The sequence below is a fragment of the Pipra filicauda genome, unplaced genomic scaffold (assembly GCF_003945595.2).
Source record: "Pipra filicauda isolate LSUMZ 115617 unplaced genomic scaffold, ASM394559v2 scaffold6_size6359152_pilon, whole genome shotgun sequence".
NCBI classification, from domain to species: Eukaryota; Metazoa; Chordata; class Aves; order Passeriformes; family Pipridae; genus Pipra; species Pipra filicauda.
Genome location: NW_024104865.1, coordinates 1875132 through 1892686, shown reverse-complemented (window position 1 = coordinate 1892686; position 17555 = coordinate 1875132). Strand labels below are relative to the sequence as shown.

The 17555-nt window shown below is 49.5% G+C and overlaps 1 protein-coding gene across 7 annotated transcripts in view; it reads left to right on the top strand.

The window, feature by feature from the left end:
* SLC8A3 (solute carrier family 8 member A3) overlaps positions 1-15230 on the top strand; it is a 116840-nt gene extending 101610 nt beyond the window's left edge. For 2 of the 7 annotated variants that reach the window (XM_039389007.1, XM_039389006.1), the window contains exons 4-8: positions 1710-1727; positions 10556-10680; positions 11202-11301; positions 12827-13099; positions 13424-15230. In XM_039389007.1, coding sequence (XP_039244941.1) covers positions 1710-1727; positions 10556-10680; positions 11202-11301; positions 12827-13099; positions 13424-13800 — 893 coding nt within the window. In that variant the 3' untranslated portion in view covers positions 13801-15230. Of the gene's footprint in view, positions 1-1709; positions 1728-10555; positions 10681-11201; positions 11302-12823; positions 13100-13423 lie in introns of all 7 variants that reach the window. The other 5 variants (XM_039389005.1, XM_039389004.1, XM_039389009.1 and 2 more) reach the window with 3 other exon arrangements.
* The last annotated feature ends 2325 nt before the right edge of the window (positions 15231-17555 follow it).

The window sequence follows — 17555 nt, the reverse complement described above, 5'->3', positions numbered from 1 at the left end:
GTGCCTCTACCTGCCTGCATGGACAAGGGAGATCTCCTAGAGTGCCCACAGTATTTCCAGCTGGGGAGATGGATGGATGGATGAAGATCTTGACTAGGTTGATGTATCTCTGCAGACTGTTGGGAAAGCTGTGCCAGTGGATGCTGCTCAATGGAGCAAGGAAGTGACTGGGAGTCAGGACTCAGGATTAGTTTCCCTGGCTCTGCCATGGATGCACGGTGGGACCTTTGATAAATTGCTTAGGAAATCACTTTCAAATGGCACAGATACAATTAGGTGCATATATATAAAAGTGCATGCTTTTCAGAGGCCTGAACTGGCAAGTCTGGGAAAAGTAGCACTTCTGGACTCCAGCCCACTTCTGAGTTTGCAAAATATTCCCTTTAGCTTCTCTTTGCTTGCTTCACCATCTGTCAAATAGGGCTGTTAATACTGACTCAGTCTTTGTACGGAGTTTTAAACTTCTGAGAGTAAAAGTGCATGATAATAAGTGTTAGTAATTACAATACTGTCATCCCATGCAACCAAGGCTTCAGGGACTGGTTTGCTGTTTGAAGGACAGGTCAAAATCAAAGCTAAGGTTCAGAGCTGGTGCTTGGCCTCTCTCAAAGAGGGTTTGCTATATGGACTTTTTGCTATATGGACTTTCCTGTAGCTAGTTTGACACTTGGATGTAAGCTGTGGCTTTCTGTGGGTAACACCTAAGAGAGATCCAGCCAGATACTTTTTTGTGACAGGTCTGGGGTGTGGGGAAATCAGGACAGGGGAGGGTCTGCCCAAGGCAGGAAGGGGCTGTGTCTGTATTGAAAGTCAGGGTAAGGTCATCCCTTGCGAGGACCTTTGCTCCTTTCTCCTCCTTTCTTCCCACTTCAAATCTCACAGGACCACACAGTCACATTTCCTGGCAGGCAGTTGCATCCCGCTATGATGATGTTGAATGGCCTGTGTCCATGCAGCACTGTCTGGCAGACCAGCAATTTGGAGCAAAGAGAACCAGGAGGACTCAAACAGTGATGCTTTATGTGTGTCTATGCTCCTCTCAGCACCCTGACCCTCAGGGAGTGGTACCTGTCGGGTGCGGGATAGGTGTAGGTGAGCCAGGATGTCCTGGGGGATGATGCATGGCTGTGTTACCCCCTGCCCCATTTGACACTGGAGGCCGGCATACATTTTATCAATGCCTCCCTCTGATGATGTTCTTCTCAATGGTCTGCCCATCACCTCCTGGCCACCTTCTCTTCTCAACAACCTACAGGTTTTCTGGGTTTCCTCAGTTATGCCAAGTCTCGCCACAGCCACACATACCTGGCCAAACTGAGGGCACCTCCCATGCCTTTGAGTCAGTTTGGGTTGTGTCAGGTCCCAATGGCAAGTGTAACTGCCCCTCTTTCCCCCTTTCTCTTTCCCTCCTTGCCACTCCCCAGCTGCATCCCATCCCTCTGCCTTTGCCTTGGGGGAGGGGGTGACTTTGGGGAGCCAGCACCCTGGTGCTCACTGGTGCACACCAGCCTCCTCTCCATCTTGCTGCTGCAGTGTCTGCTCCCCAGCCTGTGCTCAACATGCAGCCCTGGTGAGCTTGCACGCTGCCTTGCACCATGTCCATTGCTCTCTGACAGCTTTCATCTGCAAAACATCTTTGGCCCTTTAATATTAACTTTTTCCCTCTTTTTCTTCTCTCTCCCTGTCTTTCTCATGTTCTCTCCCCACAGCCCTGCTGCTCACCCAAGGTAAGTGCTTTTTCTTCTTTTCTCTGCCTGCCCTTTGCTCTATTTTCATCCCCTTTGGTCAGACCCCGCCATGTTTATGTTTGCTGTGTTGTAGACAACCCCAGCTCATAGTGTTTGTGTCTAACAGGAACTATTTAAGAGCAATGCATTAAGAAAATACAGTGATTGATTGATATCTAAGAGCATTTCCCACATTCCAGATTTTCTCCTGCAGTCTGGAGGAAATGACCCAGCCAAAGTCACAAAGCAGAACACGCAGCTCTGGCTGGTCTAAAGCTGTGACTCGACCCTCTTTTTGGGCAACTCTGGTGCTTGGGTTGTGCTGATGCACTGGGGTGCATGGGGCTTTTCTGCTGGGGGTGACACTCCTGGGGTGCAGGACATTGTTGTCTGGGGTGAGCAAGGGTGCAAGGCTATGCAGGTGTCCCCTTCCCATGGAGGACCATACATGACCCCTCAAAGCACCCTTGTGCTTTCCACCTCCCATCCTGGGGTGAGCCCAGAACCAGGGGAGCACTACCAGGACACGATAAGCACCAGCACCATTTCCCTACTCATCCTCAGCTCTGGCTCTGCACTCTTCATCTCCTTTCCCTGTGCCAGGATTTTATATGCATTAATACTGAGCCCTCTTCCTTGCCTGAAATCCCCATTACACTGGTCTCTCTTTATCCCACTGTGGTGCAATGTACGCCTCCTGTATTTTCATTATTCCTTCATTCCAGATATGATTACTGTTGAATTTGCACTGAAGAAATATTTGTTAGAAGGCAAGGGCGGGCATGCAGGGTGCAGACAGGAGCTTGAATCTGACACGTTTGCAAGCAGAGCTGAAAACCAAAGCATTTATGACGCCCAAGCTGTGCTGCAAATCAAATGAGCAGCATCTGCTATGCAGGCTTCAGTCTCTGCTCCTTTTCAGAGGATGCCAAATCTGCTGCTTAGGGGATGTCCAGAGCCCATTGGATATTGGACTAATTAGAAAATTGCTAGTGGCAGGCAGAAATCCCCAGTTCCCCAAATATCAGCTTAGGGTGTTTATGGAAAACTTCTCAGAATGGTTTGGACGATTTCCTTTGTTACCTCTTCAGGTCCGGGAGGACTGGAAATAAGTTGAGCACAGCCTCCTTCCCAGTAATTTCATTACCTTAATTCAGTAGCTGCCTAATTTGATCAGAACCCCTGGAACCAAATAATTTCTATTAAAATAACATAACTTTCCTCTCTCTGTTGTGATCCAGTCTGATTGCTTTTGGCAGCTGTTATTGGAGAACTTGGTCACCAGCTATGGAAAGTTACTTTTCAGTTAATAAGGAAAAGCCTCCCCTCTGTCTGATGGGAGGCAGTCCCTGGGATGCCCCCCTCGGTGAGCTGCCTCAGGGTGCCCTCTGTGCATGTGATGTGTGTTTGGCCCCCAGTTCAGGCTCACGGTGCTCAGCCTCCACATGTGGCTTCAAGCCAGCAGCCAGCCAGCGAGCAGGCACGTGCTGGAGTGTCACTCAGCACCAATCACAGCTAATCAGTGGGGAGAGAAGTGACATCCTCGCTTAGTCCGTGTCATGTTAGATTTAGGTTACACAGGCATGCAGGAATCTTTGTAAAAAAAGCTGCACTATTGAATGTTTCAGTGGAATCTGTCGGTCACGCTCCTCGTCCCCTCCCTCCTGGAGCAGCTCAGGGAGTGCTCTCTTTCCAGGCAGTGTCCCTCTCCTGGAGCTGTGTCCCTGCGACTGCTGGGTGCCCTGGGTCTCCTCTGCAGACCTGGGGCATTCCCCCTCAAGTGGCATCCCTTTGACAGCCCCCACAGTGCCAGCAGCAGCATAACCCCCACTCATGGGAGTGACCCCCTTTCTTTGCAGAAGCTGTGGGTGCCCCAGTGGATGAGCCCAAGTGGCAGTGCCTCTCTTGTCCCAGGAGCCCATACCTAGGGGACACGAGAAATCCCAGCCTTGGCCCCCCTGGCCTTGCAGAGCCCTGGCAGGGAAAGTAACTGGGAAGGGCACGGATTCAGCTCAGCATTTGTTTCTTCCAGATGGGCTCTCAGAGCCAGACTTGGAAGACCGTGCAAAGATTCTGAAAGCCTTGCTTGGCCATGTCCAATGCCAACTTGCTTGGCCATGTCCCACTGTCCAATGCCCGTTGTTCAGGCTTCAGAGGACCACTGTAGTATGGGATCGCTGTGGAGAGACTTAAGAGTCAAACTTGGGTTGGTTTTTTTTAACTTCTCTGGTGTGTAACCTTCTGTTTTGACACTGGCAATGATCTCTCTGTATACTCTTTATACAGGGGAATACTCAATATCAAAGTGCACAGGTACTACAGTTGTCCCCACCTTTGCTATCAGTGGATGAACTGCTCTGATGGTCTTTCTAATCCTTGCAAAAGTCGCTGAAAGCCTGTGCAGAACCTTTACTTGAAAGTTCTTGGGCTCAGGTGATTCAGATTCTTAAAGGGATGCGAAATTACCCAAATAGTAGATATGTCTATATCCTAATTTGTACATACTCATCCAGATCAAAGAAAGTATTTCTAAATCTATTTATTTATGCATTAAAACTCCTGGGTCCACTTTGCAGTGGGAAAGACTGGGGAACAGAGACGCCAGTTGTCTGGCCTGTCAGGGACAGTTGTGTCAGCAGCAATCTCAAGGCAGAGCCAGGAGTGCAATAATGCTCAGTTCCCAGCCCTGTGCCTTAGCCTTCCTCTCATGAATGTGCAGCACTTCTCAGTTAGCATTAAGGAATGCTAGGGCATGTATACAGGATGTATCATGTCTCACAAATAGCTTTCAGGGCTAAGTAAGTGGATTCCTCACATTTTAGAAAGCAGCCCAGGCTGCCACTGCTTGTGTGTGTGCATGTGCTTCAGTAAAGGGTATATCCATATGCTAATCTCCAAAGGCAGTGTGTCTTTTAGCCAGCAGTCTTCCCCACTTGTGACTGACAACTTGACAGTGCTCAGGAGATAGGAACTCATTCATGCTCACTATTTACTTTGTTTAGCCGGGATTTTACTAAACCACAGCAAAAAAAAAAAAAAAAATCCCATTTTAATTGTTGTTTTGATTTCTACCTAGCAGAATAGTCCCTAGAAGGGGTGACCTTCATACAGATACATGCCCACTCCAGAAATGGATGGAGACAAGATAGCTCAAGGAGTGTGAAATGGCCTTCATAGCAATCTTTCATGAATACATTCCTGGTTTTAATCCAATTTATTCATCAAGTGACAGGGAATACCAACTGGTCTATGGCTGCTTGGTAGTCTTGCAGCACTGCCTGTGATGAGCGTCTACCTCTCTGATGGTGTTACAAGGCCTTCCCATTGCCTTTTTCAGATCAAAAGATGCGGTGGCCAGATTACTCCATGGAAATTGGCTTTATCTAACTTGGATTTATGATGTGTCCAGGAGGCCACAGGCAATGTCCAGTTGCCATTTGGTCCCCCCCATCTGAAGGAGGTTGAGTGGGCATGCACCCATGTAGTATTCTCCAGGAGCAGTGCATGATGTGGGAACACTGCTTAGTGCTCCCCTTTCCCCAGAAGAAATACAAGGAGGAGGGGATCTCCTTACAGTATTTTGAGCCCAAGAAACTGCCTGTCATGTGCAGATCTGAAAGCGCTTTGCAGATCACTGCAGCTCAAGTTCCAGAATGGCCCTGCAGACATAAGTGGAGAGAGACAGACTGAGAGACAGACACAGGATGAGAACTGAGGAGCGAGCATGGCAGGGACATGCCCAGGGCTGCAGAGCACAGCAGTGGCAGGACCATAACCGGGAGCTGCCGAGCCCCCTTGTCTGTCATAGCTTTAAGGGTCTGAACAAGGCAGAGTACATGAGAGAGCATGGAATGGTTTAACCAAAAACCTCTCCTTGCTTTCTGCGGGGTCCAGTGTGTAGTGGGTGTCAGCTGTGGCCATTGCTACAGCCTGAGCAAAAGTGGACTTCAGCCTCATTCTTCCCACACAGCCTTTAATCTTATCAGACATGTTGTCTTCCCTGCTTGTAGCATCTCCTCTCTAACCCATGGGCTCCCTGGCACCCGGAGTGGAGTATCTTGGTCCAGCTGGCACATCAGCCCCAACTTGCCTAGCCTCAGCAGCCTCTATGTGCTCCTGCAGCCCAGAGAGATTCCTAACACTTGATGGTAGCACACACCAATGTACCAGGGCAGGCAGGATTTAGGGGACCCCTCTCCGACCACCTTCCCCTTCCCAGGGAGGAGGTGGAGGCAGCCCAGGAGGTCCTGGCAAGCTCCTGTTCTTGCTACACACAGCCAGACCTTATCAGGCTTAATTGGGGTTGACAGCAGGGAGTCCAAGGAGTCCAGGGTGCAATCCGCATTGAAAAGTAGGTACTGATGCAGATACAAATAGAAATCAGGCTAGTTAATAATTAAGCTGCAGCTTGGCAGCATTCACCTTGACAGACTTGACCTTACAAATTAAAATCTGTCTCCCAACACCCAGCCCCCCACCCTTCCCTCTTTATGTTTTATTTATCACAGCCCTCAGTAGTCTTATTTGCAGGCTACTGCATGAGGGTGATGTGTGACACACCTCACAGATGCTCTGTCTCTGCTTCCTGGAGGAGCCCTCCAAGGCCCCAGCCCTACACCCGCTCCCTCAGGAGGTGGGGGCCTGTGGCTACCACAGACCATGTGGGAGCATCCCCCAGGCTTGATGCGGGGACAGCAGCCTCCTGCAGCTCCACAGGCATCCTGGTGCACCCTGCTGCTGGCTAAAGGGCTTCCCTAAAAGGCAGGAGCATTGGGATTGTGCTCTGTCACTGGGATGTTGCAAGAGTTCATTCCTTCTCAGCTGTTGGGTCAGTACCCACAGGGTCTAACTCAGCCCTCAGCATCCCATTGGAACAGGCAGACCTAACAAGCCTGGAGCAGGTTCATCTTGGGGTTTGGTGTTTTGTAGAGGTTGACACTGATTCCTATTAAAAGGTGCTCATATGTGTCCTAAACAGTAGGTGGGGAGAAGCAGTGGAATCATGTAGGTGCTTTGTATCACTCTTTGGAGGTGCTTAGCTCTTCCCCTTAACTATATTGTGGTATAGGCTGGGGCAAGAGATGTGTCAGCTGGGCTTCTGAATTTGTCCTTCCTGCCACAAATGGCACAGCCTTAATTTCAGAGGACAGTCAGCAGCCTGGTATTTGGCACCTATGGGTCACTTGAATGAGTGCCTTGAGCAAGATCCAGCACAGTATTGACATGTGAGTCTTGATCTGTGTTTGTCTTCTACATTAGGATAGAAATTCAGTGAAAATATAATGGCAGCTTAAATGTTTTCAGATGCACCTTTGAAATTTGTTAAGTTTCTGTGCTTTGCTTTCCTGTTGCACGTTCACAAATGTGACTGCATTTTTATGAGATAAGAAGGAATTACTTCCTTTCTTCCTTATCTGAAAGCTTCCTCTATTAACATTTCTGTGAGGTACCCATTTGGACTTGCTGCCTGTTCCTGTTCTCCCGTGGTTTGCTTGCAGCTGACATTTGAAAGACTTAGCTTGGCAGTCATATTCAATCAGCTGTTCCCATAGGACACCCTTGACAGGCTTTCTTGGGCACCTATGTTTCTTCTCTCTGCTCCTCAGTTCACAAACTGGGGCAGTTTGTATGTACACACTGTACAAACTGCCCCAGTTCAACATATATACCACAAAGGAGGCCTTGTGTGTTGACAGCAGGGCCTCCATTATTCATGTCTCGATGGACATGCTGTCAGTAGGCTGAAGGTCTCCATTGCTGGTCAGCTTGTCCCTTCACTCTAGGTGGCCTACTTAAGGCTTGAAGGTGCCTCTGGTGGCACTTAGTCCACTAGCAAGGTGCCCTCGAAGAGCAGGACACCCACTGCCCCTCAGTGCTGTGGTAAGCACCAGCACCTTTATTTTATGCAGTGTCTGGTGTCACCCTCATGCTAGCATGCAGCCTCTAGGCTGACAGAGCAATCTGTCCACTCTTGGACAGGGTTGTGTCACTTGACTTACTCTGAGAGCTGCCTGGCAAGTGGTTGCCATGTTCATTGAATCAGTAGGTGATCCACAAGTGCCTTGCAGAGACAATAAAGCCACCTGCTGGCAGGTGCAAGGTCCTGTGGACACACACGTTCCCATGCAGCCTGCCCAGCAGCCTTGGACCTGGCACACTCTGAGAAGAGATGCAGGAGATCTTCCTCCTTAGGGAGGGCTTCAGATACTGCACTGTCCTGCCTGGTGCAAGTAAATTAACCAGCCTGAGCAAGACACCAGGTTCCGGGATAAAGCTGTGTTGGATAGCACTTCCTATGTAGATGAGCAAGTTTTCTGCACTGCACGTGCTTAGAGACCTGCCGGCAGCTCAGCCTTGCCTAGAGGGATAACATTTGCATGAGGCTCCGTGTTCTCTTACCATGCCAAAGGCTTTTGTCAAATCAGTTAAAGTAGGGACTGAGATTTCATTGCATTATTTCTCCTGGAGTTGTGAAGCCGAGGAAATTTTCCTTGATATTCCCTGTTTTCAGAGCATCTCCTCAGATTCCAGACATTTGCTTTCTGCACTCTGCAACTGCAGCCAGTGGGCGGGAGCCCCGGGGACTGCGACCGCAGTTTTTCAGATGCAGTTACTTCCCAGGGAAGGTTGTAGTGAGTCAGACTGTCACAAAGTCCGAGCTTTGCAACCCTGATGGGATGGCCGTAGTGCTTTTGCTCAGCTCTGTACTGTCAGCACATGTCAGCATGCCAAGCTGGGCTTTGCAAAGCTGAGGGTGCCTCCGCCCCTGAGCTTCTGGTTATGGGGAGTTCAGACAGAAGCAAAGCCATGTATGTGCTATGGCAGCTGATGTATGAGCACCTGCATTTTCATCAGTGGATACAGCTTGTCATCTTCATATGCTTCCAGGTAGAGGCAGAGACTGGTCTTTCTTGTTCTGTGTCTTAGAAAGAGATGTAGATTGCATCTGACTCCCTGTTCCAGTGAATAAAAGTATCTTGAATCTTGTTCTTCATAATCATCAATTCATGCCTACAAGCGTAGTATAAGGCAGAACATCTTCATAGAATCATGGAGTCATGGAATCATTAAGGAAAAGACCTCCAAGATCTTTGAGTCCAGCCTTTGACTGAACACCACCATGCCAACTAAACCAGAGCACTAAGTGCCACATCCAGTCTTTTTTTGATGTCTTCCAGGGATGGTGATTCCACCACCTTCCTAGGCAGCCCATTCCAATGCTTAACCACCCTTTCACTGAAAAAATTCTTCTGCACTTCTGCAGCTCAGCTGCCTCCTCCACTCTGTGCTCACTAGGTCTTTGCCTGCAAATGTGCCCCCTATATCCCCCAACAGTCTGCATTGCCCATCTTCTTCTCCAGGTGCTGTGCTCCCCATCTTTGTCATTTCTTGTAAACTTATGTGATTCCTAAATCCGACTATTCTGTCTTTGAGCTAGGCAACGATGGTGTGGATGTACGTCATCGATTTCAAATGATGGATGCAGCTTTTCTGCTTCTGTGATGGGTTATAATAATGTCACCTGCCACAAGAGTTATTATATGTTTTATAAATTCTGCAGGTCTTGCAAGGCTTACAGTCTTTGCAATCAATCTAGTTGGGCAGATGAAGAGAGAAGTCAGAGTTTATAAATAGATTTCACTGGGACTTCATAACGTCTGTGTGATTTTTGGTAGGAAGCATGAGATCTGCTGGAGTCCATATGGGATTAATCACATGTGAGGCATTACCTGGGCATTTGTAACCTCTACAGGAAACCTTGGGTAACACCTGTTAGCCAGAACAAGATGCTCTGCCGGGTTCTTCAGAGCCCCAGCTCCTGCTCCCAGGCTCAGCTGAGCCTTGTATTGCAGCTCGTACACCCTGACTGGTCAGACACAGGAAAACCAGGGGAAACCCAGCTTCTTTCTTGAGATGTCAGAGCTTTACTGAGACCCCATCAGCATGTGTCTGCACTTGAGTGGGTGGGTGGAAGAGGAGACCTGGGTCAGGGCTAGGGAGCTGCCTGGGCAGTTGGGATGCTCCTTCTCATCTGGGCAACCATAACCCTTTCCAGGCATCTTGCTGGGTTAGCTGGGACATCAGCAAGATGAGCCTGACACAGGCTTACCTCAGAATGCTGCTGACCTGAGGTCCTGGTTTAGTTTCCTCCAGCAGAAAGTAAACATATAATCAGAGAATGGAATATGTTGGAAGGAATTTTTCATCTGGTTTCAACCCTCCTGCCATGGGGTTGCTGGTCCCTAGACCAGGTTGCTGAAAGCCACATCCAACCTGGTCTTGAACACTTACAGAGATGTGGCATCCATAACTTCTCTGGACAACCTGTTCCAGTGCTTCACCATCCTCACAGTAGTATGAAAGAAAAAAGTACTTGTTTCATTACTTACTTATTCTTGTTCATTTTTCCAGTTCATGTGTGGTTCACGTGTGGTTGTGACTGTGTGTTGCTCTGAGTGCTAGATCAAGCACTGAGTGGCACAGTGATTTTCTGCTCAGAGGGGAATAAAAAGATCCTGTCTCTTGTTCATTCAAATCAGGGAACACATCAGGGTGTTAAAGGTGTCTTAAAGGACACTTGTGCCTAATGTCAGGACAGATTGGTACCTCAGTCTCCCCAAAGATGTGGCTACTGCGGAGGTGATGGGAGGGTATATGTCAGCCAAGAGCACCAGTGCAGATTGAAGAAAGATTCAAGGGTATTTTTTAAAGAAATTGAAAACATGTTCCACTTGGGCCCTGCAGACAAGCCCCCATGGTGCCCTGGAGCTCCAGGGCTGCTGCCTACAGCTTAGTGTTGAAGCTTAGTGTTGACCTTGCTTTCACAGAGGTGGCTGAGAGGAAGCTGACGGTTGAAGAGGAAGAAGCCAAGAGGATTGCAGAGATGGGCAAACCAATACTCGGCGAGCATCCCAAACTAGAAGTCATCATTGAGGAGTCCTATGAGTTCAAGGTCAGTAGGTGTCCTAGGGGTCTTCCAGGAGGGGGAAGCCATGTGGCACTGAGAGCAGCCTTGGAGAGTAGAACTGAGGAGGCAGCATGTGCAGGGAAAGAGCTGTTGGAAGAGGGAAAGGAGTATGTAATGCAGTAAAGGGTGGATGAAGTCTACAAGAAATGTCAGAAGTAGCAGCTGCTGGTAGGCAAGGGTGGAGGGAGAAAGAAAAGGGAGCCCTGCTGTAAGCAGAAGCAGCCAATGGGGAGTAGCAAAGCTGTCTCTGGTGAGGCACGGATGAGGGAGGAAGGAGCCTCATCAGGATTAAAAGGTGGGAAAGAAGCTGGCTCTGGTGAGGTTTAGGTCAGCCAGTCCAGGGAGAAGGTGGGCTTAACTCCTTCATGACTTCATCTGGCTGGTAGGAGAGTGCTTGTGGCACTTCCACAGTTTGGAAAGAGTCTGTGAGACCACAGTGCACTCAGAGATTGTGCTTGCCAGCTAACAGCCAGTTTAACTGCTGTGCATCTTTATTCCCACAACAGAGCACCGTGGACAAGCTGATTAAGAAGACAAACCTGGCTTTGGTTGTAGGGACACATTCCTGGAGGGACCAGTTCATGGAGGCCATTACCGTCAGTGCAGGTGAGGGGGACATCAGAAATCCCATACCAGCATCCATAGGGTTCATGCAGCCTGGAATGAAATCTGCCTGGGCTCAGGACACCACATCTCCCTGGTCAGTGATGCTCATCAGTTGCATATGTGGTGACCATCAGCAAAGCTAGTCCAGAGAGCTGCTCTGCTCCACATAAAGTGGGCTTTTGCAGATACATTAGCCAGGAGCTCAGGAGATCCATCTTTTGATGCAGAGCTATCCAGGAGGCCAGTTTTCAAAAACTTTATGTCAACTGGCAGTGCTCCTGCTGCTTCAGTGATCTGACGAGTAGTGTACAGGCAGCAAGATCCCATTCTGGTTGGAGTCCTGGTTTGTGGTGTGCCCAGTGCAAGTAGCTTCTACTGCTGGAAGATGTCCTGTCTGCCACAGCCAGTAGAGTTTCTAGGAGCAGGGAGGGTTACCACATGCAGGCAGGAGATGTTCCCCCATGAGGCAGCAGCTGGTAGAGCGAACGATCCAGAGACCTGACAGCTATTGCCTGTCGAGAGAGCTCACCGCTTTCAGAGCCAGGCAGCTGCGGAGCATATTCTTTAGGCATGCCATTAATGGCATTTGAGCATCTTTCTGAACCTGTCCTTGATGGTTTGGCATCTTCCCCAAAGGGATGTTTTACACCCAGCTGTAGAGCAGGCAGTGGACAGGCAGGCAGTTGGGTGGGAGCTGTTGCCAGTGGCCACAAGGGCTTCTTCTGATGTGAAAGAAGAGATGCAGGGTATTCAGTTTTCTTCTTTCTAGCAATTAAGAAAAGCCACTTCTGTGGAAGCATCGTTGGAGCAATGTTATTTCCCTGGTCTGCTTCTGTTCCTGTGTCTCCCCCCTTCCCTTGACATCTGCCCTGTGCTCCCTACCTGCTTTCTCTTTCTCCAGTTTATTTCCATTGTCCTGTGTCTGTACAAAGACCAGCAGTACTTCCAGTTTTGGGGCTGACCTGGCCCACCAGGCTAAGCAGGAGACTCCTCCAAGGGCCTGCGCCACTGTTGCTGATACCCTCACACAGATGAGAAATTTCTTGCTGGGGTGCTGCTGGTATTCAGCCCATATTCTGGAGCAGGAGGATCAAGAGGTCTCTCCAGTTTCCCAATTCTATTACTTTCTGCTAGTTTTTGGACCAGAACATCACTTGCCTGTGTAACTTCATCGTGACCCTCAACAATGATCTCCACAGGTTGATTATACCCTATGTGGCTGCCTGTGGATGGGGATAGGGCTGCCTATCACCCACTACAGAGTGGGTGTAGTATCCCACTCTGCCACTCCCCATCCCTGTGGGCTCTAGAGTGTCTGAGAGGCACTCATGTTGCCAAGCCTCACCTATCACTGAGGGACCTGGTGTGCCCTGAGCCCAGTGTCATGGCTGGCACCATCCCGCCTTGTCCCAGGAGAGCAGAATCCCAGGGTGAAAGGGCCAAGCAGAGGCTACATCTAACCCCTGTAAACTTGACCTGCCCCAACATGAAGGCTGGACCTCTCCTTCCATGTTGTTTGCAGCAGGTGATGAGGACGAAGATGAGTCTGGCGAGGAGCGCCTGCCATCCTGCTTTGACTACGTGATGCACTTCCTGACTGTCTTCTGGAAGGTGCTGTTTGCCTGTGTGCCCCCCACTGAGTACTGCAACGGCTGGGCCTGCTTCATTGTCTCCATCCTCATCATCGGCATGCTCACGGCTGTCATCGGCGACCTCGCCTCCCACTTCGGCTGCACCATTGGCCTCAAGGACTCGGTGACCGCTGTCGTCTTTGTCGCCTTCGGCACTTCTGTACCAGGTGAGGCGGCTGCAGGGAAGGGATGGGGTGGGAGGTAACTCCTCTGATGATGCTCTTCCTTCCAGGGGAGCAGCTCTGTCTTGGGATGGGGTTCAGGCTGGGAAGGGGATCCACAAAACCCTGTTCCTAGACAAGGTCTGCACTCTGCTTGGTGGCAACATGGAGTCTCTGGACCTGGGAGGGGGTTGTGTACCAAGAGAGGTCTGTGTCCTAACCGGGTCAGTGTCGCACCTGGGCCTCCGTTGTCCCCCAGACATGAAGCGTTGTCTGTTCCTCCTGTTGAAGCCCCCAGTGATTTCTCCTTCCCTCCTCCCTCAACCCCAGACACATTCGCCAGCAAAGCTGCGGCCGTCCAGGACGTGTACGCTGACGCCTCCATCACCAACGTCACAGGCAGCAATGCTGTCAACGTCTTCCTGGGCATCGGGCTGGCATGGTCAGTGGCAGCGATCTACTGGGCGTCACAGGGGCAGGAGTTCCAGGTGTCGGCAGGCACCCTGGCATTCTCTGTCACACTTTTCACCATCTTCGCCTTCATCTGCATCAGTGTCCTCCTCTACCGCCGGCGACCCCACCTTGGCGGGGAGCTGGGAGGCCCCCGGGGGTGCAAACTGGCCACGACGTTGCTCTTCGTCAGCCTCTGGCTGCTCTACATCCTCTTCGCCACCCTGGAGGCCTATTGCTACATCAAGGGGTTTTAGGCAGTGGAGGGATGGTGCTGCCAGAAGGAGGAACCCCCTCCTCCATTACCTCACCGGACACCGGTCCTGGAAGTGCGGTTTCACCTGAGGGTACAGCTGTCTGTCAGGGGCTGCCACTGCCCAGACGGTCAGACAGCTGGGTGCCAAGAAGGGCAAAACCATCACAGAGTGAAAAAAACAAAGAGACAAAACCCATCCAAAAATGGTATAAAAGAAAGCAACAATGGCAAGTATTGAAATAAAACACAACAAACCCAGCCACTGACCCTATTCAATGAGATTGTGAAGTTTCAACCATCTCCAAAGGCCACCTCTCCCATAGGGGCTCGTCTCCTTTCCTGCCGAGCACCCCTCCACTGTAAGGAGATGTTTCCTTATTTTTACTAGTTGAGAATTGCAGAAGCCTGATTCAGGAATTTGGGGGGGGATTTTTCTTTTTTTTTGTTTGCTTGTTGCTTTTTGGTTTTGGGGGAGCACGCTAATTGATTTTTTTTTCTTTTTTACTACTTAATCAGAAAAATGTTAAAAATTTAAACTCTAAAGCTTCAAGCTGCCATCAGTGCTGGAATTGAACATGTGTATTTTATGAAGCCACAAAAGACTGTGACACTTCTTCACTATTACCCGTTCCCTCCCTCGCCACCCTCCATTACTTTCTTTTTTAAGAACATCACAAGACTGATATATTTTTAATACAAACACAGACACACAGTCACACACATTTAATGACAAAGGCTGGAGCATGTAGCATCTCAATCACCTGCCTGGGCTAAGAAAAAAAGAAGGAAAAAACCCCCAACCCTCTAATACGATACGTGTCATGTATATTTTGACTATGGCATTTCTCTTTGTATAATTAACTTTGAGCTTGTGGTACTTCAAGGAGAGAAAATTCTGTTAATTTACAACTGTTAAAAGAAATAAATGGCCACCCAGGAAGAGCCTGCCGCAGGGGGAGCAAGGGGGCCAGGGAAAGCGGCACTGGCTCCTTGGGATGGTGGTGGTGGCGGGTTTGCTGCGTGGTTCTCCTGCTCAGAGGTGGAAATGAATTCAGGAAAACCTGGATAGTGTGCCCATATGTTCCCAGTGCCATCTCACCCTGAGCTGTGGCATGGCTGCCCTTTTATTCAATTGCTCCCCCAGTTTTCACAACGCCTGTATCTTGGTGGTGGTCTTCAGGCCACTGACAGGTACAGGCTTAAAAACTGCCATCCACATCAGGACTCCTGCGTCATCTCAAGTACCTTTTAGGCACACCAGACAGACAAAAAAGCATCCTTTTCATTTGAAGTGCATTTCTTTTTAAGGAAAAAGAAAGAAAAAAACCCACCACCACGAGAATATGTCATGAGTTACATCAAAAGCTGAAAATTGAAATGTTGGGTTGGTAATAAAAATAAATAAAAATTATACCTATATCTATATAAACAGTGCTATCTAGAAACATATTTCTTAATTGAGAGCCCTGGAAGAGAATGTTAAAACCCTACTCTTTGTAAAGTGTTTTCAAGACAAAGATCATTTCTTCTATCAAGAAACAGGTGCTGTAAAGGCAACCATTTTCATCGAGTTCTCAATAATAAGCCAAACTTTGGGAGGCAGCAAGCAAGAGAGAGGCTGCTGAAAAGGACACCTCTGCCTGCTGAGGCGTTTTTGTCTGCTCCAAGAGGCAGGGAGGAGGTGTCCATAGGTTAGGGAAAAAGCAATGGGAACAAGGTTGTCATGGACGAAAAGAGATGTAACATAGAATGTGACTAGGTGGAGGTGACGATGGTTCTTAACACCCAGATGAAGTATTTATTTTCATACAAAATGTTTATCAGATATCTATATCTCTATTTAAATGTGTATACATGTGAGGCAGAGAAGAGGGTTTCTTCTCAGAGGAGCAGCAGGAGCTTTGCCAATGGGAGCCCACCATGGGTGAAAACTGCTGGGTTTGAAGCTAACAAGCATCTGACATCCTGCCTCCTTATCCTCCCTTCTCCATACCTGTGGTGAAGGGCTTGAAAAAGATGGGCAAGAAACCCCGAGGCCAGGCTCCCACTGAGCTTGCTGGTTCTTCTGGCCTCCAGTAGTGCCAACAAGAGCAGCTGCTGCCACCGCCATGCTGCCCATCAGATGGGGACCCCAGAGCTCACACATGAGACACTGAAAGAAACATTACAAAAGCCCCCAAATGCTTTTGAGGGGGATTTAAATTGCAGCTCTCAAGGGGAGAATGTTACCGTTGCTGTTTTTAATTTGGACATATAGAGTATGTTGAGTATGTTGAGCTTTTATTTTACCCATGCCAGCATACCCATTCCTGGATAAAGCCCGGCCTGGAGCGCTGTTGTGCTGTTCTTCTGTTGCTTGTGTGTATGCACCATGTGCTTTTCATCCACTTCCTTCTCCAGCTGACTGCAGGGAGGGGGTGGGAGGTAGGACTGGCTACCATGAGGGCCAGCTGCATGGGGACCCTGATGCCCTCCATGCACAAGGGTGATCTGCACCAGGCTGACAACCTCTGTGGCATGTTTCTTTCTTTCATTTTTATTTTTTACTTCATTAAAATACGCAAGCTGAAAAAAACCAACAGGTTTGGTGCCTTTGGGGATTTTTTTTTTCCTGGAGCTTTTATGTTTCGTTTTGGGTTTAGTTATCTGCTTGCTTCTGTTTTCCTTGGGGCAGGTGCCTGGACTTGGTTGCAATGGTTCTAGCTGGTTTGCCCCCTGATTCCCAGCCCTCCAGTTCCGTACTGCTGGGAGGACCCTGCAGCACTTGCCCCTGGCTTGCTGGTAGAGAGGTGGTTTTGCTGCTGGTTTTGTTGTCGCTGATCCTTCCCCTTTGTTTCTCCCATCAGCTTCCCATGGCAGCCTGCAATAGCAGCTGCTGGCCTCTCCCAGCAGCCTGTGTGCTTTGGGCTGCAGACCTTACCTTTTGGTCTCTTAACATTGTATGGGGACATAGTCTAAGGGTCATGCATGGTGTGGGGCCAGTGGTACCAATGGTTGCCTTCCCACCACTGTTGCCATGGGGGGCACCTCCAGCATTTCACAGGTTTTGCTATCCAGGTGATACTGCACTGCATGGGTGCCAGTCAAAAATCAGCCTTTGGGTAAAGAAGAGTATTGCAAAGAGGAGTCACTCACCTGTCCCCCTCAAACTGTCCACGAATTGCATCCCAATTTTGGTCAGTACCATGCTGCCTCCTCACCCAGCATCTGACTGTTTTTTTCACTTGAATTTGGGTGCTTGACCCCCAAAGTGCCCTTCACAGCGGGCCTTGAGCTAGAACTGTTCCCACATGCCCTCTGCTGCAAAGGGGCAGCTGTTGCAGCCCATAACCCCAGTTTCCCATCTTGCCTGCCAGCATGGGACCCACTTATGGGGCTCCAGGGGAGACTGGGTTTTGGGCATCTCACAGTGCAATGCAGAATGTCCAGGTGGAGTGGGAGAACTCCTGGGTGGGCACCCATGCTGTAGGAAGGGTTGCCCTAGTAGAGCATCTGTGGGAAGGCTGTGCTGCACATTGCTTCCTTGGGGCAGCCAGCTCTTGGCAAAGCCACAAAGAGACCACTGCCCTACTGGGTCCTGCATGCTCCCACCCCCCTCCACAGACCTGTGGGATCACTTCCCACCTCTTGCCCTGTTGGTTGGCTCCTGCCCACGGTGATCACACCTGCTTCTGATGCAGGGGGAAGCACACAAGCTCCAGCTCTGGCTCTGGGAAAGGCACATTGACTTTGACTCTAGTGAAGGGACTGGGAGGG